The sequence below is a fragment of the Cygnus atratus genome, chromosome 1 (genome assembly GCF_013377495.2).
Source record: "Cygnus atratus isolate AKBS03 ecotype Queensland, Australia chromosome 1, CAtr_DNAZoo_HiC_assembly, whole genome shotgun sequence".
NCBI classification, from domain to species: Eukaryota; Metazoa; Chordata; class Aves; order Anseriformes; family Anatidae; genus Cygnus; species Cygnus atratus.
Window position 1 is genome coordinate 112048230 of NC_066362.1, and position 20359 is coordinate 112068588.

Genomic DNA, 20359 nt, shown 5'->3' on the forward strand with positions numbered 1-20359 from the left:
GAACTGGCCCTGCCGATGAGTGCCTGCCTTCCCCCAGACTTGTCTCCGCGGGAACCAGAAGGCTCTCCGCACACGGCACAACTTTTCCCTAAAGCAGCGCTTCCCAAAGTCTCGGGAGCCGGGCTGACTGCCTTCTCTCCCTTTCCTCCTCCTCCCCCCTCAAAAAAAAAAGACCGGGGGCTGCCCTCCTTCAGCAAAGCCGTGCCGAGGCAGTGGGGTGCAGCAGCGACGGGAGCAGGAAGCACAAAGCCGACGATTCCCCATCATCCGTCCCAACTCCAACCCGGGGCTTTCGGGGCTCCCTCCTGGGAGAACGGGGTGACGAGGGGACGATTACCTTATTTCTTCCCCGTCTCGAACGCACGGCTACAGCAGTAGCACGAAGGGCAGCGTATTCAGCCAGAGATAGGCCGAAGTGGGAAAAAAAAAAGGAAAAAAAAAAAAAAGAAAAAAAAAACGAGCAAGGGGAGGGGGTGAATTTTGCCTCAAGCCGGGTAACGGGAAAGCAGGCCGGGGGAGGGAGGGATGTGCAACGAAGCGGCCGCAGGAGGCAACGGAGGGTAGGCCCCGAGATTTACTATTCAAACCATCCCAAATAGTAATAATAATAAAAATATATACGTGTTATAATAATTATTATTTTTTTTTTCTCCGCAGCCACCGGGGGCTGCTTCCCCGAGCTCCGGGCCGCCCGCGACGGGCAGCGCCTGCATCTGCTCCCCTGGGCGGCCAAACTTTTCGGGTTTGGACATTTATATACACATATATATATTTAATTTTAATTTTTTAATTTTTTTTTCAGAGTTACGGGACAGAGGCAGCGGCCGGGGGGTCCCGCCCGTCCCGCCCGCACCCGCTCCGCTCCGCGGGTGGCTGCGGCGGGCGAAGGGAGGTAGGCTCGGGGCTGTCCCCCCTCGTGTGTCCCGTCTCCCCCCGTGTGTCCCGTCCCCCCCGTGGGTCCCGCGTGTCCCGTCCCCCCCGCGTGGGTCCCATCCCTCCCCCGGCCGCCCCGTGCCCCCCAGGATCGCGCTGTCGGGCGGGCGGCAGGACGTACCTTGAAGGCGATGGGCAGCGTCTTGTTGCAGCGCCAGTGGGTGGGCAGCACGGAGCAGAGGAAGTTGGGGCTGTCGGTGCGCACCAGCTCCCCGGGGTGATCCGCCAGGACCTCCACCATGCTGCGGTCGGCGCTGCGCAGCTTCCCCGCCAGGGCGCCGCTGTGCTCGGCGCCGGGCAGCGGCAGCGGCTCGCTCATCTTCCCCGGGCTCAGCGTGGTGGAGGGCGGCGTGAAGCGGCGGCTGGTGCTGGTATCTACGGGGATACGCATCACAACAAGCCTGTTGAGTGAGGGACCTCCACAGAGTTCTTACCAAGCAGCCAAGCGAGCGTAACTCTTCGGCGAGCCGCTCTCTGGGGACCAACATAAACGGATACGGGCTGAGCACCCGGGGGAAACTCGGTTCTACGCCAGTCCCCAAAGTTTAATTTTTTTTTTTCTCTCTCCTCTTTGCCGAACGCGGCTGCGGCAGCGAGCACGCCGAGACTTAACTCTTGGCTTCCCGGTGCCGCGGCAGAGGTGGCGTTAATCCAGTAAGAGAAAGGGTCTTCGGTGCGGGGCCGCACCGCCGCGCCCGGGCATTGAGGGCTTTAGCGTGGCCAAAAGTTCCCGCAGGGCACGCTCCGGGAGGGCTCCCCAGCAAAAGCTACGCGAGTGGGGTGAAAGCCGGGAGCAGGAGAAAGCCGGGCTTCCCGGGGAGGCAGCTGCCTAGCGCTTTCTTCCAGGTGGCTCCTCTACAGTCCCGGGGGGAAGCGGAGCACATCAGCGTCTTGCGGAGGCGAAAGTCGCTCTTACAAGCAGCGAAACGCGGGGTCGGTTTTGGGCTTTGTGCTCAAAGGTCAGCCGGTTGGCACCGCACAGACATACCCACGCAGGCACACACACACCACGTACACCGCGCTTCATCAAACATTTACAGTATCATCTGCGGAGGATTTAACCACGCCGGGAATCCATTAACGTTCTCTGCAGGGTTTTGGTTTTAAGCAGCCTTGGAAATCGGCTTCAGTAGTTTGGTTTGCGAGTGCTCATGGCATGACCTCTCAATAATTCTCGCGAAGAAAAAAAAATTAGAAAAAATAAAAAGGAAAAATAAAAAGCTCAGTGCATGGCATTCAAGCTTCAGATCTCTCTCTGTGCACTTGTCTTTGGTATAACGCCTGCCATGAACGCAAGGAAAGGTCGCAGCCGCTCACGAGCGCTGAGGCTGAGAGGTCCACATCTGAGAAGTTGGGTTTGGGGATGTTGGTTAAATTGTGGGTTCTCCCTGCGGTTTTGTGTGTGCAACAGCGCTCTCTCTCTCTCACTCACGTTCCCCTCAGCAGACAAACCAACAGCCTGCAACAACTTCGAAAGTCATTGCCAATTAGTATTATTTTTTTTTTCGGTATCTGAGGCAGCCTTCCTCTAATCCGGCCGCAGGAGCCGGCTGCTTACCAACACTTTAACCGCAGCAGGTGGAAGCCTGCTTTGGGAAGCATGGCTCGTCTCCCCAGCGGGGTGGATGGGGGCTGGCTGCGGGCAGAGCCCCCGCGCCCGGCCAAGCGGCGGCAGCCAAAAAAACCCGATGGCAAAAAGCACCCCGGGGAGCGGGTGGGGGCAGAGCCGCTAACCCCCAGGCGGGGAGGAAGCAACGGGGGGGAAAAAAAAAAATAGAAAACAGGAAAAAAAAAAAATAATGAAAGCCAACAAAATGAGAAAGTTCCCAGGCAGGGTCACAAGTCACAGCCTCCAGCCCAGACGACGGCTCAGGATAAAGCACATTTCCACAGCGGGGAGCTCCCGGGGTCTTCGCAAAGCTTCCCACGGCGCCGGCACCCGTCGGCTCGCTGCCGCCCTTTGCCCCCCGTGGTCTGCCCGGCCCGGCTCGGCTCGGCTCGGTTCGGCTCCGCTCGGCTCCGGCGCGCGCCGCCGGGATGAATGGAGGAGGCGCGCGGCGGGCGGCGCGCGGAGGAATGTCATCCCCGCGGCTGCTTTGCATACGGGCGGCGCGGCGGCCAATCAGCGCCCTCCCCGCCGGCAGCCAGGGCGCGGCCGCGGGCCAGGGGCTCCCGGAATTGGCGCGCCCGCCGCCGCCGCCGCCGCCGCCGCCGCTGCCGCCGCTACTGTGCGGGCAGCGCCCGGCCGGCGCGCGCCCCCGAGCGCGCCCCCGAGCACGCAGGGCTCCGGGTCCCCGAGACCCCCGCAGACCCCCCCCTCCCCCCCCCCTCCCCGGTGAGCCCCATCCCGGTACGTTACAGCGGGGTGATGGCGTGGCTGCCTTTTTTTTTTTTTATCATTATTATCATTATTTACTTATTTATTATTTTTATTTTTTTTGGGGGGTGTGCGCTGGAGTTCCTCCGTCCCCCGGGAAGGGGGGCTTGGGGCTCCCCCGGGACGAGGACGGGGCCGTACCCGCACCCGCTGCAGCTCCGCCGCACGGCCGGCAGAGGGGGCCCGCCGCCTGCCCTCGGCGCTCCGCCGCCCGCGGCGGGGACCGGGGTGCGGGACGGCTCCGCCCGGCTCGGCACGTCTGGGATCGGCACGGCACGGCGGGGGGAAGCCCCCCGTGTCACGCCTGTGCGTCTCTGTGATTATTATCATTATCATTATTATTTATACATATATATTTTTTAACTCCGTCTTCCCGCACGGGCACTCCCCGCCACCAGTTGCGCCACGCCGAGCGCTCGCTTGTTGGAAATTAACCTCGGGTTTAAGTTATTGCGGAGATGTTTTCTGCCGGTGGGAGAAAAAAATAAAATTGTACGGGCGAATGGCTGGTGGAAACTGCAGCTTGGAAGCCGTCTGGGGTGTGTTAGTGGCTGGTAACTTTTTACGGGCATTGTAGAGATAAGAAGAGCTATTTCAGTGATGTGCACATATCCATATACATAGCCTAAAAAGCTAAAATACGCATATAGTGTTTGGGTTTTCTTTTTCTTTCTTTTTCTTTTTCTTTTCCTTTTTCTTTTTCTATTCCTGCTTTCTTTTCCCTTTCCCTTTTCTTTTTCTTTTCTTTTTCTTTCTCCTTTTCTTTCCCTTTCCCTTTTCCTTTTCCCTTTTCATTTTCCTTTTTCCTTTTCCCTTTCCATTTCCCTTTTCTATTTTCCCTTTTCCCTTTTCTCTTTTCCTTTTCCCTTTTCTTTCTTTCTGCTCTGCTTCTCCTATTTTAGTTAAGAGGTAGGGAGTATTTTCTATTTAAATTAATCAATATATGAACTATAAATCCCACTCAGTGCTTTGCATCCTTTCTCAATCTGAGCTTCATATAAATACAAAATAAAGCCATTCTATTACACAAGTGAATGGTCAGAAAAATACAAAATGCCCCAATTTAACAGAAGTTGGAGAAAATATTCCAGGCTTACACTTTTCTGTAACTTAGTTTACATTTTGTTTTTTAACTTAACAGCATTACCAGGGCTGAGGTGAGGGACTTTAATCTCGGCTGAAGGTGACCATATTGTTTTTTTAACTGCACAGAACCACGCTTTTACCAAGGTAAGCTAAGGAGTTAAGTAAGAGAGGGCAGGAAGGGAAAATACGGTGGTGATGATATTTCAATACAGATCGAGCTATCTGTTTTACATACCCGTTAACACTTACAACAGGTGGGGGGAGATGTCTATTTATTTATTTTTTAATCTAATACAATCTATCATCTTCCTTATAATTATTTTTTTTTTTTTTGCACGACAAAGAGAAGAGCTCTCACAGGGATTTGCTACCCCCTTACTGTATCTTGAGCAGTCACTCTGGAAGAATGGGAATTAATGAATGAAGCAGCTTGCAGGGATACCCGTCATTAGGCAAAGTAAGGAAATGAGGCAGGGTATTTAAAGTCGGTATTTCTTCTCACATGCTAAGACTTTTCAGCATCCCTAGTGCCAAGACTTGCGCTCGGACAGTCAGTCCTTTGTGCAAGAATCCCTTTGAAGCGGGAATCACAACTGGTATTACACCTTTACCCATTCACATACAGCACTGCTCACGTTTGTGTTTTGACATCAATTTATTACGGCCGTAAACAAACCACAACTGAATCTCTATCTACCATGCATTGCCTCTGTCGTACGGGATTACTAGACCACAAAGCACTGAGCTTTTTACATAACACAGTTAAAGCAAAAGCTTCGGAAATATGAGAGAGAGAGCAACAATGTAGGGATGAATTTTAAACAGCCTAAATTACAAGGGGAGAATTAGAGCCTGACCTCACCGCACATGCAGACACTCCCCGGCCAAACAGGCAGAAGTGGACACTTGTTTGAAATGGTTTGAATTTGTGCAGGGCGAGAGAAAACTTGAACGAGGAAGGCAGCAAGATGTTTTGTTAGAGGAGAAAAAATGAAGACCATAACGGAGCTGGCATACACACAACGTGAGCACAAACCGAAAGAACTGGCTACAGACCCTGATCTTGCCAACAATTAGAAACATGCCCAACCTCATTCTTAGCAACCTTCCTGCTGCATGCAACAGAAATCTCATCAGGGAATGCAATCATGCACACACTGGGCTTAACATCTGGGCTTAACATGGCATTATTTGGTGGGTCAGCTCCTACCACTTGCACCTGAATTAATTTAATATAAGTATTTAGGCCCTCCTGAAGATACTTATAGTGGTGTGAGAGTGCCTTGCTTCTGCTGGTGGTGAATCAGGGGTTTAATGCTTGGAAATTAAATCTGTAGGATCAGGCTTCTGAGTTACCCCTGCAAGTATTTATAGCATAACAGTTACCATCACGGGTAATTCCAGTGACTGACAGGGAAACAATTGCTGTAGTGATATATTAAATTATTTTGGTACTGGAATAATGTTTCATTATTCCAGTAATTAAACATTGGACAGAGAAAAGCAGCTGCCTGCAAGTAAAAAGGTAAGGTGCTCCTTGTTTCCTGCAGTGATCTCTCGCGCAGTGAAATGCGAATGTTTCATCCCAGCACATGAGGCTCAGGTATGATGCCACCGAGAAAGAGACGTGAGATGGCCAGTGTGATGCCAGGGAATTTGGCTCAGTGGGCCAGGACTACACAGGTGTGTGGTGTGTAACTTTGCTCTGTTTCAGGGAGGGGGGAGTGCCTAAACCCCGCAGGGTTTTTGGTCTCTGTTAACAGATCCAAGGTTATTCTCTCTGGAAGAGGGAAAACTGGCTGCAGCTCGGTTTATACAAAGCAGAGGGGTTGTGATGAACGATGAAATACCACGTTTTCATTTGATACCTGTAGTCTGGGCATCTGATTACTTGTGACCCAACTCAACCACTGAAAAAGTTCCCAAGTTTTCAAATAGGAAAAAGCCATCCACAGTATTGTCACTCAAAATACTTCAGAGGGTGGATGTAACACCCACTCTGAGGATGTGGGAAACGATTTGCCTGAATAGTAGGCACGTTACCTGAGACATGGATGACAAGGGCATGGTCTGACATAAGAAGGGAGCTTCCTTTCATCATTTCTCCTCCCTGACCATTCAGAAAGTGCAAACTAGAGCGCTGCATCTCTCTCGAGTCCAACCATTGGCTGGTGGTGGCAATGGGCAGGGAGCGGGGTGCACCTGGAGAAGGACAACCTTCAGGGGAGGCTAACTGTGAATTTTCATCCAGCATTAACCCTAGCGTTGCAGGCCTGCAGGTGGCTGCAGGTCCTCCAAGGGCTTCACTGGGTGAAGGAATGAGTTAAAGCAGCAGCCAAAGGAGGAGCTCAGAGCTCGGGAGCTCTGGGCACAGCCCCAGAAGGACCAGCACGGACACGATCTCAATGCACAGGAACATGGGGGGCACAACTACGGGGCTGCCGTAGCACCTTGCCAGTGCCACCACCTTGGGGACTCTTCTGCATCACAACTTTTTTCCCCATTTCCCATTTCCTCAAAGGGAAAATTAATAATGGCCATGAAGTTATGCAGAAGCAGCCTGTGTCAATGCAGCTGCGGGCAAGCTTGTGAGTAGGAGTGCAGACTGGGTTAAAGTTGCCACTGCAAAAATACCTTCCAGTGGCTTGCCTCCCTGTGCCAGTGGACTGGGTATGTGAAATGCATGACTCTGCCGTTAGGATGCGTCCTAATGTAGGATCGTTCCCCAAAATGCAAGCTGGTTACTCAGTGCAATGGTGCACGGTAAAAGGGAGAAGCTCCCTGGAGGAGCAGGGTCGCATCTAGAGCCGAGGGAGCAAGCGGGCTTATTTTCCCAGCACTCGAATCCCAGGGATAGCAACGGGTTTAGTCCTGGCCACGGTGTTATTGGCTATATATCAGTGAACGAGAGAGATTACAGAGAAGGGCAACTGCAGTGATTAAAGGTCTGGAAAGAACTACCTATAAGGAAAGATTAAAGGAATTAAATAGATACATATAATTTGGGGTAAAAGGGAAGCCAAGGGGACAGCATGACTGCGGTTTACAAGTACATGAAAGACAACTATAAAGAGGAAGGGGAGGAACTGTTTTCATTAGTTAAAAATGATAAGACAAGAAGTAACAGATGCCAACTGAAGTAAAAAGAGTTCAGTTTTAAGAGCAGGGGCAACGTTGATCGTAAGATCAAATAGGCAGGAGAATACGCTCCCAGGGAAGCTGCAGAATCAACATCACTTGAACTTTTCAAGTCAGAGCTTGACAAGCACCTTGAAGGGGAAAGTTTAAGAAATAGTAGAAGTGAAGCCAAGAAGCGCAGGGATGTACTGCCTGACCTAAAAGCCCAAATGATTTTGAGGCCATTCTGGAGGGCTTCTAAAAACAAACACAAACAAATACTCAGAGCGTTTGGATGATTTCTTTCTCTGCACAGCTCAAAATTAAAAGGAGGGGGGAAAAGGCTAAGTGAGGAAAATTAGTCATTTAATATGATTCTACTGTGGCTAATCCCTAGAGGAGAAGCCAATTACTTGAAATACTTGGGAGTATGGGGTGGAGAAGGGAATGGAAATTGTTGAAAAGCTGCCATCTGGTATAAGTACTTGCTGGTTTGGAGACTTAAAAAAATACACATTGTGTGCCATTATACCATGCTCATTACATGCCGAGATTAACGCAGATAACATCACCCACACCTAGTATTTTCTGTGGCATTTTATATACTCAGGTTCACATCATAACAACCTCCAGCACTAATTGTAACATTTGGGCTTTTGATCTTCTGCTCTGGTAGGAACACTACAGATGCCTTGTACCAGCAAATGGAAAAATAAAAAAGTAAAATAATAATAATAAAAAAAGAGATCAGCTCCCTTTTGTTGCAGGACACTTAAAAGGAGCAGTAACTCCAACCCGCCTGGACATCAGGGAACAGCCCTGGCATGAGAAGGACTCCACTGATTGCACAGAATTAACCTAACTGCTTTATTCCCTGCTCCTGCCCCTCTGAGGGCAAGGGCATGCTGTGGAGCAGGAGCTGCAGCAGCACTGCTGCTCGGCTGTCTGGAGCCCGTGGTGCTCCAGACAGCTCCACTCGCATTGGACAGGCCCCAGTGGTGCTTCAGCTGATGCTAGGAGCCAAGTGGTGCAGGTAAAGGTTCCCCTGCAGCACCCCAGACTTTCTTCCTGCAATTAGTGGTGACTGACCAGAGGGAGAATCAGGCTGCTGAGCACACTTAATCCAGGTAAAGAAAAGAAAAAAAAAAAAAAAGCACTATATGTATGATGCTAATAGGCAAAATGTAGTGGTAGCATGCATGCTGCATCTGCTCCAAATAACTTGGCATGGGCTTGCTTCACTCAGGGTTGGTTTGCTTCATCTTCAGTCAAAAGTAAGTATGAATTAAAAATGGTTGCCAAAGTTCCTATAGGGTCATAAGCAGGCGACTGAAACCCTCGAAATATTTTGGGGATAAAGCTCCTTCCCTACACAGCCCCAGAGCACTTTGCCGCTGACTGGAGAAGCTGTGGGACATTATCCATGGCCTTATTACTGGGAGGCTCCTGCTCCGCCAGTAAAGAAGTCAGCTACAGGGCAAATCTGTGACATAAATATTGTTTTCAGCAAATGAATAAGGGTTATCAAAACTTTGTACAAAAGCCTAATTCGCTACTAACTTTGGTCCAAATTTGAAACAGTGAAATTAAGACAGAAAGGCTTCTAAATCCACATGTCCTTCCTCATTCCCTCTAAATAAGGGATTGGTTGTTCAGGTCAAGCAGAGGTGGAGACACAGTACAGGGTTACACGCTTCCATCCTCAGGAAAAGGAGCTCCTGACACGTAACAGAGAGGAAGAAAGACAGCTTCCAAAGGAGGCTCCCTCCTCCCAGGCTTGCCAGAAGGAAGGCTGTGGTCTTGCAACACTGTGGACTGGAGTTAAAAACTAGAAATAAGGATGCTAACTGCTTCCTTTTTCTTATTCCTGCACTACTTTCACCATTTAGAAACTGTGACAGGCTAGAATGATGGAACAGGCGGTCAGGAAGAAAATAATGACATTATTCCCAGTATGACACTGCAGCACTTGTATCAACGGGTGGCATTACTGGTGAAGACATTCAGTGAAGGAAAGGCTTCTCTGTTCCTCCTGTTCCTGTTTTTAAGGGTCAGGACAGCTTGTATCTCTCTCTGTCTGTTTCCCCTTTTTCCTAGAGGTCTTTAAGGATGGTGGGGAAAATGTTGGTAGCTCATTCATTGCTTGCCCACATGGTAGTGCTCCATGCAGTGAGTTCGCAGAGCATTTGCAATAGGTACCCAATGACCTGGCATTAAGAAAGGACTGAAACCACTTTCGCAGGGAGACTACGGAGGGGCACAGCGAGATGCTGTTGCAGCTTGAGTTTAGGCTTAGTGAGACTGGGTGAGAGGGAAACTGCCTTTTAGTTTTGCACACAGTTTGTTCCTTTAAACATGGCAATACCACAGCACAGTGGTGTGAAGCGGATCCAGTTTCCTTCGGGAAATCCCTCTGGGAAATGCAGGTGATGGACTTGCCATGTGATCCTCAGCACCGGTGACAGTGGTGGCAGAGGAGTTGTCTGTGGGACAGATACTGCTGACTAGACACGGGGAGCCCCTCAACCCACAGCTCGTATGAAACTCCCTGTCTCAGGGTGATTAGGAGTAGCAAATCCCAGGCACCTTGTGCCTGTCTCTTTGTCTAAAAGCTGCTCCTCGCCCAAAACCAGGCTTCTGACGGTGTCCGTCTCTGCCCATAGGGCTGGTCTCAGCTGCAGGAGGCCACGCGAGTTCCCCACCGGCCTGCAGTCCACTCACCACCACACTTCATACTCAACCCTCCCCAAACCTGCAATGAACACACAGCAAGGCCTTCATGCAGAAAAGGATTTTGCTTATGGGCAAATCATGCCTGGGACTTCAATCAACACCACTTGACTGAACCGGGGACGGAGGAAGAAAAGCCCATCACCAAGGCGCTGTTAACCATGCACAGCACTGCTAATGCCCTCTCACAGCCACAGATGAAGCCACAAGCTAATCTCCTAAATTGTTTCTTCCCTGATTAGCATCCCACCTGCGAATGCCTCTGCCCGCACCGTGCAGGTCTGGGCTTGGGCGTGCTCGTGCGGGCCCATACCGAACTGCCATGGCCCTGTAGGGAACGTCCCGATGCTCAGCTTGTCTGGCTAAACATTGGCAGAGCAGCACCTCTGCTGACTGACTGGCAGCAACACCTGGGTGTACTGGATGAAATAACTCTGTCTTGGGCTCTTTCTCTTTATGTCCTTCTCGGGTTGTCTGTAAATGACAAGTGCACCTAGATATGCTGCCCTGCTTTAACACCTAACATGGCAAAGCCCACAGTGGCATGAGCAGGGGAAGCAGGAGGTCTGCAGGCTGAATTCAAAGTGTGTCCTGCCCAGAGCCAAAGGCACCAAAATCACTCAGCGGGTTTATTCTTTATGATTGTCTTCACAATATGTCAATTTTACCTAAGTTTTATTTTTGCTAGAATATTTTCCAAATTGTTTCATTCTTTTTTGTATCTTTTTCAGTGCCACTTTGTTTTGGTGCTATGATTAGAGCTTAAACCCACCAAACTGCTTTACACAACCCTTCTACAATTTGAGTGCTTTAGGAGACTCTTAGTGTGATACAAACGCTTGCAGGAACCTTCTCTGGCTGTGAGTCCTGGCTAAATGAGGACATCTCAACACACTCATGTTCAAGACAGGCTATTTCCAGTTCCGAAATTTTACCCTTTCCCAGAACAATTACAGGATATTCAGATGGCCCCAAGCCTACCCTCAAAGCACCACGGATCACCTAGAGCAGGTCCAGATGCCCTAGCGCAGTGGTACTAGGGGTGGGCTGTTACAAGGTCTGACAGACCTCCTCTGCTCACATGGGCCTGCACCAGTTCACACTGGGCAGACTCCATCCCATTCCCAGTGCCAGATATTACACCAAGGCTTAACTACTCCTGGGCACCTTTGGTGGGACACAGGTGATGAGCATGAGGAAGGAGGTCTGCAGGGTGCTGTGTGATGGAGGGAGAAGGTCCGTGGCCAGCACTGGGCTGCCCTGACGTGGGGTGGACCTGGATGGATGGGCACTGCTGCTCCTGCCGAGGGAAGAGGCGATACTTCCCGGACTGTCAGTCTGGCACCTCTCACCTAAGGGAATTGGACTTAAAACACATGTAAATAATTGCTACAAAAGTGATACTTTGTTTTAATGGAAATCATCGCTGCTCCTCTTGGGTGGTTTTTTTCTTAAGCATTTTTAATTTACCAGGTATGTCATCTACCACCTTTGATCTCAACCGCAGATCTCCCTCGGGTCATAATAAGGTGCAACTTCATATCAAAGCCTCCGTGCTCATCTGCCCGAGATGAGATCTGTGAGGGAGCAGCGTGTGCTGCGGGGAGAGGGAGGAGCCAAAATCACCCTGCTGAGACACCAAGAAATCTGCCGCGGCCACCTGGTGAGGTGCAGGAGGACATCAGGTGGCAAAGTCCTCCCTGGGCCTGGGCCTGGGCCTCTGCTTATAGGTCTAGCTGTGACGCCTTGGTTTGTGCCAAGGTAGGTGAGAAGAAAAGCTATACTTCCAGGCCTTTAACTTCAGTCTCTTTGCAAATCTGCCCTGAAATATACCTTACAGAACACGAGAGCACGAAATATTCTTTCCAAGGCAGCAAGTCATAATAAATGGCTCCCTGAACACCAGCTGCCATACACAACTCTTCTAAAAGGAAAGTTGCTGTAGAGTGAGCAAAGCTTAGCAAGATTAGCTTATGATCACATTCCTTTACTGCTTTCCAGTTACAGATGTTGCCCATGATAGCTAGTGGCACAATGTGCTGTCTATAACTGGCAAGTTCATTTAAAAGACAACATGGTATTTTAATCTCTTTTTCATTCAGTTCATCTGTACTATTATGAAATTGGGATTGTAAATGTTTTAGCTTTAGCTTTCTTAGGTAACAGACAGAAGTAGCAATATGTTTAAGCCTTTCTTAGCCAACACAAACCATTCTTACATGCTTTTTAGGTGTGAGTTATCGCCACTAAATCAACTATACACAGGACAATACTATGCAAAGATAGTTGCTCATTTGGTTTATGCACTACACAGACCAAGTACTGTGATATTCATTTCACATTCTGTTTTACCTACAGTATCAAAAGAGAGTTTTCTTCGGTGTCTCGCAGAGTGAGAACTATATGTATCTGTTAAAAAACAGCTTAAAATATAGCAAGTATTTCTAACTTGACCATTTTACTAGAGCTTTCTTTATGTACTGCTGTTACACAGTGCACAAACACCAACCATGACTTATGATCCTGTGTCCTAACACTTTTCTCTCATTGTTCCATAAATTGACTCTTACTTAATCCATCTTCTTGGATTAAGATGCTAATTTCTCAGATGCTACCATAAAGATAGCCACCACCAAGAATTCCCATACCTTACCAAGCAGTAGGTAGACCCCAGATATGAAGATCTTTTTTCTAGGTATGGGCTGTAGTACTGTGGACAGGTCAGTAAAATGACGCCACACTCTTTTGGCTGTTTTTGAGAAGCCTCACGGAGCCTGCAGCAGCGTGCCAGGCTTTCCCAGTGCTTTCACTAAGTGTGATTCTCTGCGGAAGCAAAGCAGGGAATGGCACATTGTGCCTAAATGCTCCGGTGGCAAAGCCCCAGGGCTGGGCTTTGTCCAGCACTTAGGTATATGGCAGAATGACTCAATGTCCTCTTCCAAAATACTCTGCAACAGAAGCAAAGTGTAATCCTCTCAAGCTGACACTGATCTAGGGTGAATGGAATTCAGAGTTCAAGGGGTTCACAGAATATATGTAAGAAGAAAATCTGTTCTTTTGCCTAGGTGCAAACTGAGACTTTACAACAGTGAATGCTAGCAGCAGCCCCCCGAGGAAGGTGCCACCAGACTTGCTAAAACTCAGAGTGAGATAGGAAAAGCAAGGGAATCCTTGAGAGTGAATGGAAAATAATGTAACATCCTTCCCTCATTCCCAACTTCCATTCTGGCCTTTCTTCTCCATCAGAGCTTTAAAAATCAAAGCCATAACAATAATTATCAGCTTGCTATACAACCCTTTCATACCCCGATACCAATTTGTTTATTTCAATACATATTTAGCAGAAAGCAAGTCCAGGATTATGGAAAAGAAACAAACTTGGTAATGTGTCATGTATTAAAAAAGAGGTATAATGTCTTTTCCTCTGGCACACTGCTTGTGCAAAAGGTGCCAATGTTGCTGAAAGGGCAGCATCTCATTCTTAGTGGAGGCACAGAATAATGAACAATAGCAGGGTCTATACAACCTGGCAAAATTTTATTAAAATTTGTGTAATTTTAAACAAAATATTCTTGTGATAAAAAGTTACCTCTGAAATTCTGATGGGAGCATTTTTACTTCATTGTCATCTTTGAGGGATTAAAAAAGCATCTAGTGTATAGATCAAAGCCTTTAGTTTGTACAAATCCACAAATAACCCTGTGACTCAAAACAGCTGACTTCTCTTTATGCTACCTTGTCCTCCACAATCACTTTGCTTCTGCAGGACCGCAAAGCACAGAGCAGTAGGTGCCATCCGACAGCCATCCCCTTGCACCCCCGTGCTCAGCAGCAGCAGGACACCCTCCTGCCCCTGCAGCACCCCCATCCCAAGCATTTCAAATGGAAACTGTTTTGAAGCATTTCCTCTGAAGAAACTGATTCAGTTAAAGAGCCTTGCAACATATTTAACAGACCAGTGAAAGCTCCTGTAGGTATTCAACTGTCTCATGGAAGTTAATACACACACATGCACATAGTCATGGATTTCCGTATTTTGCTCCAACAGAAACTATTTTGCCTTAAAAGCTTTCTCCACCAAATACTTTCTATTACTTTACAATGAAGATTTTTATCGCATTAATGAAAAGAAAAAAACTTTTGAAAAGGAAGATAAAGAAGTCTTTACCAAAAAAGCCAGGGGCTGCTCTGTTTTTCCTCATCAGGTACATGGTCCAGGAGAGAGGAGAAGACACACCAAACTGCCCGTGGTTCATGATTAAGTTTATATGATAGCCTTGCAGTGGTCAGACACTGCAAAAATGAGCACAAACTAAACAAGATGAGGGGAGAGCTCTTCCTTTTCACTCCACTCCTTCTCTGCCCTAGAGATCATTATTTAACATGAGCAAATTGAAAAATGACATGCAGCCATATTTAATACGTGGGTTTTTTTCCCCCCCCCACTAACCAAACTCACATGAGACTTCCCATCTTTCTCTCTCTCTCCTCTCTCTCTTTTTTTGCCTCAGGCATTTATAGGCTAGTAATTTTCATTTAGCTTCTCAGATGATTTTTCTCTGCCCAATTAGAGTGGAAGCGGATGAAGATTTAAGTTCAGAACTTTGCTGTTAGAAACCAGGTTGGTATCGTGCAGTGGATTGCTCTCCTGTTGTTTCAGCTGAGGTCCTGCTTCAGATGTACGAGGGTCTACAACCAGTAAATAGAGTAACGACACTGGTACTGACTCTTTCTGCAGACTTCTCCTGCTCACAGTATTTTACAGTCATTAGCACCAGACAGTGGTATCATGGGAACATCCCTGATTACAAAGAGATTTTTTTTCAGTAAATATACCAGGCAGTTTACGCTCTCTTTTCCCCTGCACATGGAAATAATTGCACTGACATCCCTGGGATGGGAACACGTGTGAGAAATGGTAACAAGAGTCAACCGCTATGCTCTGATAAATCAGTAAGCATGAGTCAGTATCTGCAAAGCTTGAAATTTCATATGTAGGCAAAGTGATATGCATCTCAGTCTTCTAGCATTTAAGAGGAAATAATCCTTCCTAGAAGTGTACGAGTTGCTATATGCTCCTTAAGAGCCTGTCGCATTTGTCACCAAGCGTGAAATTCAGCAATTTCATAGAGTGCTCTTGAAGAGATTAATAGGTATATGGATGAATGAAGAAATGGATGGATAGACAGGTAAAGAGATTTTCAAAAACGTTTCACCAGACTCCAAAGTTTAGTGCAGTTGTTTCTCAAAGCATGCCAAAATGCTGCAGTTGCTGAAAGAGAGCGAAAGGCAGCTGGCAGACAAGCATATCCTAGTGTGCAGTGCAGATTTACCAAGCATCCCGTGTACTGCAATGCTGTAACAACCCTGCATACTTAGTAGCTCACATGGTGAACCCCTCACTATTTTTTCCATTAAAGGAGAGAAGAGTCGGCTAAGATATTAAATGTTTTTCCTGTACTTTTTTACTTCAACTTCTGTAATCTATTTCTCCTCCTAGAAAATGGAGAGGTCCTCACAGCCAGTGATAAGAAGAAAAAAATCAAGTAGTGGCAGTTTCACCCATGTGGACAATAAGAAATGTTGCCTAGATGTATAGCTGCTGGTGTGATGCATTTTGTATTTTCCAGATTCCAAGATGGGATGTTTCTAATGAAATCAGGGAATGCATGCAGAGACAAAAGGCTGTGAGATTTACTAGGGATTTGCTGCTGGCCAAATTTCACATTTTCAAGTAGAAGCCACTGTTAAGGTTTTAAATATTATATTCTCACTTGTCAGCACATGGCCACAAACCTATAGGCCCTACAAACACTTCAACACATATAACATTGCCTAAGAAGAAAATTATGCGTGTGCTTAAGCTATTCCAGGGATGGCCAAACCCATACGTCTGCGAGAGCAGGTTCTAATTTCCTGGGATCACAAAAAAACTTGCAACACAGCTGGTATGAAATGGAAAATAAAGTATAATGTGCTTCTGGGAAAGCCTAATCCAAAAAGTGTTTGGAGCTGTTGGTCCGTCATTCTTGTACTGAATGGGAAAAGGAGAAGCATCATGTTATTTTCCTGTCTTTTAAACTTTGTCTTAGCACTGCCTGAGCAAAGAGAGACCCTCATGAAAAAAAAAAAAAAAAAAAAAAAAAAAAAAACTTGCTCATTTTCCCAAGGACAATAATGGAAAGAGAAGAAACACACACACACACACACACAAAAACACCCCACAAAAAGCCCTGTGCCCTGAAATGAAACAGCACAATCTCTTCCACTCCAGCAACTGTTGCACAACCCTGGGTTATGACATTATTCAACCGCCACAGGAGGACTGTGAGAGACCTCGGGCAAATGTTTCATCAACTGCACAGCAAGATGTTTCCTGGGCTTTGCAGACAGTGGCTCAGCGGAGGTGCAATAGCCCCTCTGTGAGGGGCCAGATAAAGCACCCCCGCTAGCTGCTATCTTCAGATGCTAACTACACCAAAGAGGTTCCTTCTTTCCAGCCCTCCATACAGCATTAGATTTGAGCTTTCGAAACTTACAGACCTTTAGTTCCTCACTCTCTCATGGCTTTTTATTATCAGTTTTCACCTTCCTTTTCCTATTGCTTTTTGGCTGTCTATCAGAGTGTGAGCATCTTGTAGATATTTACGTAAAGATAAGAAATGATGGGGCTGTGCGAGATACATACATGTTAACATCAGAAGGGATGGATCTCCAGGGAAAACTAAACCAAAGACCTGGGATGGATTTGGCTTTCATACTTTTCTTTCTTAATATAATAACTTAGCTGACAGAGAAGTGAGGAGACTGTGAAAGACTTTCCTTACCTCTTATTTTAATTTGGTTATTTTGGAATTCTAGGTAAAGCTAGCAGTCAGCAGTCCTCATAGGGGACTGTTTTTCACTCACAATGTGTGTGTGTGCAACAGTGCAAACATGGCCTAATGAACACGCAAATGAAAACCCAGCTGTTTTTTATTGCATTAACTGCATTCCCTGTCTGACTGGCCACTTCTCAGCTGTATGCCAGAGGGTTAGCCTGAAGTGGTAGGGGACAGAGAGGAGGGTATGAGAGCCAAGAGAAGATGTGTTCTTCAGTTTCACTTATATACAGTAAACATTGCTTCCGTGGTACATTCTGACCCAATGCTCATTAAAGAAGATGCAAGTTTTGGCAAGGCTTTTGCTTAAAAAAATGGACACCTGTGTTTCTGGAGGTGCTAAACACCAGCAACCTTCATGGGCTTCCAGTGAGACTACTGGTGTTCAGGTCATCTGGAAGTCAGCTGGGGCATTGTACGAGTTTTAAGATTAGCCCTTGGGGAGCTTACAAAGCTTATAAAGGAAACATCATAGAGTAAACATACAACTAAAGCTTATAAAGTAAACATCAGCCTGAAATAAAATGGAAGTAGATGGGAACACTGCAGCTTTTGACAGCGTCCCATTAGCAGGTGATATGAGAAGTGATGGGCATGAACAGCTTCTGTTTTCAGAATGAGAAACATTAGCCATAGAGCTTTCCAAAACTTTGATTGTAAAAATAGCCCTGTTAACAAAAGGAGGTTTTCCCAAAAGAAAGTAGTGTTTGTTTTTTTTTTTTTCTTCTTATGTATTGCTCTTAACATCCCCCCACACCGCAGGACACCTGTGCAAACCAACTTCATGTTAACTAGAGCACCTTTACTTCAATTGCTAGACAAGACAGGAACAATGTGAAATGAGTGGGTTCCCTGATCTCTTCATGCATCTTGCAACGCTTTAGTAACACAAGGGTAACCCTATAGAAATGATGGGATTCTGTGGCCTGAGTTATACAAAAAGCCACATTGGGAAAGGGACACAACATTAAGTTCCCATCTTAATATCCGACCTCTGTCAATCTCTTTTTCGGACTGTGCAGAGAGACTACTCAATAAGCACCCAGAGTTTCACTTTATGAACAGAAATATTTTTAGGGTTCTCTGAACTGAACTAAATGACTGGCACATTTTAAAATGCATAACACAGACTGAAAAAAAAAAAAGAGGCAAGTAAGAATGAAACAGGATGGAGCACACGTCCTGTTTTTGACACTCCACACCATCTTTAACTCGCTTTGAAGCACGACATCCTCTTTGCAGGGTGGTTAGCAACTCCCTTCTGAAGCAGGTTGTTTTCCTGGAAGAGGGATGTCGCGGTTTTGCCCATGTCTCTGAGGGGATTGCCAAACTCATGGACACGGGTGGATTTCTCTGAAAAATACACATGGCTACTGGGAAAATTCAAACGCCTGTGCTATTCTGGATAGGGATAATATTTATGTGCACTTTCACCATGCTGAAGCTGGATGTGGTCCGCATTGAAACCAAACCCAGTGAAACATTTGGAACAACAGCTAAGACTTCACATGCTTTGGAGCTGCCTAATAGGCATTTGAAAGCTATCAAAAAAGCATGTTTATCTTTTTTTTTTTTTTTTCCTTTTTGACACGAGCCATCCTTCTGTCATTGTCTCAGAGCTGTGAACTGGCTACTTTTAGAAAAAGGCAGGCCTTTGCAACCTGGGAACACATTTGCTGGTGTCCTGCTAGAACCAGAGCTTGGGGGCATAGCCGTGGGGAGCTGCACCAGTCCAGCACCGAGCACCACGCCACCTCAGACAGCAGTGGCAGTGCATGCCCTACATAGCACCTGGGGTTTTTCTGCATCGAGCTGTGGTCCCCGTGCTGAGCTCTGCTGCAGGCTCAGGGATGCTCAGGGTCTCGGGTCAGTGCTGGCCAGGAGAGGGAGCTTTGGGGTGACCTGGTAGGCCCAGCCACTGGGTTGGTGCCACAACCAAATGCCAACTCATCTTCCGCTCTTTGTGCCTGGTCCTCTGCGCTGCTATGTCTGCTGAAGCTGCATCTGCACCAACCAGCAGTTTCCATCCCTCTCCTCTGCTAGGAGCTATCCCAGGCTGTAATTACCTCTTCAGGGAGAAGAGGTGAGACTGCCCATTAACTCCCCACCCCAAGCCACCCACCCACGTACTTTAGACAAAACTGAAATTCATTAAGAGAGGCTCTCCCAGCCAGAAGCACTGCAGAACCGATGCTCAGCCCCCCCTCCTCTGCCTGGCGTTTTACCAGGGGAGAAAACAGCCCATGGACTCCAACAGTTGTAGACTAACCTGGTTTGAGACAAAGGACTGGAAACAATATCAGGCGTGTGCCACAGTACAACTAAAATGCTAACATGCCAAATAAAATCACACCTAGCAGCCTGGCAGATCTGTTGGTCTCTGGTTTGACCAGACATCCTGCCCCAGGAGCTGAGGGGTTTTCTGGTGAAAACCAGTACACAGGATTTTGTGAAAAGTCTTAGTTCTGATGAATGGATATTTTCTGACCAAAAAAAAAAAAAAAAGGTGTGTATGTGTAAAATTTCCTAGCATTTCTCACCCTAGCCAGAAGGACAGACATGATAAGAGGAGCTCAAGAAACAACGTCATATTGTCTTGACAAATACAGGTCATGAGTACAAAAGGCAGTTGTTAGGTTGTTAGACTTATCCAACACCAGGTAGTTGCTTGGAAATCACCAGAACTAGGACCTTTGTTACTGAACCCTGCAAAGCCAGAATCCCCATGGGGCAGGCAGACAAGGGAAAAAAGTCACCACAGAGACACCACATCTCATTAGCTTTCAGAGGAAATCTTTCCTAGGTCTCCATGTAGGAATCGGTCAGGCCTCAGGTGCTGCTGGAGATTTGGTGACCAGGTTAAAGGTAGGACTGCAAACTGTGGTGTCTGTGCTGCAGGTGCTGCTGTGATGACCCAGAGCCCAAGCCCTCTGTGTGCTTGGGGCACTTGGGTAGTGGTGGCACCACAGCACTATGGACACATTGCTGTATCCTCCTCTCTGGTACAGGAGCTCCCTGGCTGTGGTTATGGAGAGGACAGACCCCAGAAAACCCAGGATGAGCATGGGTTTGCTCCTTGTCCCTGCTCTGATTGTTCCTGCAGCTCCTGGCAGAAGGAGGAGGAGCATCCTTCACAGGCAAAGGCAGCCTTGCTGGTGGTGGCAGTGGCGGGATAGCCTTCCAGTGTGCTCACACCAACTAGGCCTACTTGAGCCTGCCAGACCCTGCTCCGTGA

General features: G+C 47.5%; 1 protein-coding gene across 6 annotated transcripts in view; it reads right to left on the bottom strand.

Annotated features, from left to right (window-relative positions):
* RUNX1 (RUNX family transcription factor 1) overlaps positions 1-20359 on the bottom strand; it is a 179606-nt gene that overhangs the window by 91071 nt on the left and 68176 nt on the right. For all 6 annotated transcript variants that reach the window (XM_050715657.1, XM_050715656.1, XM_050715651.1 and 3 more), the window contains one exon: positions 1055-1308. In XM_050715657.1, the coding sequence (XP_050571614.1) occupies positions 1055-1308 (254 nt within the window). The remainder of the gene's footprint in view (positions 1-1054; positions 1309-20359) is intronic.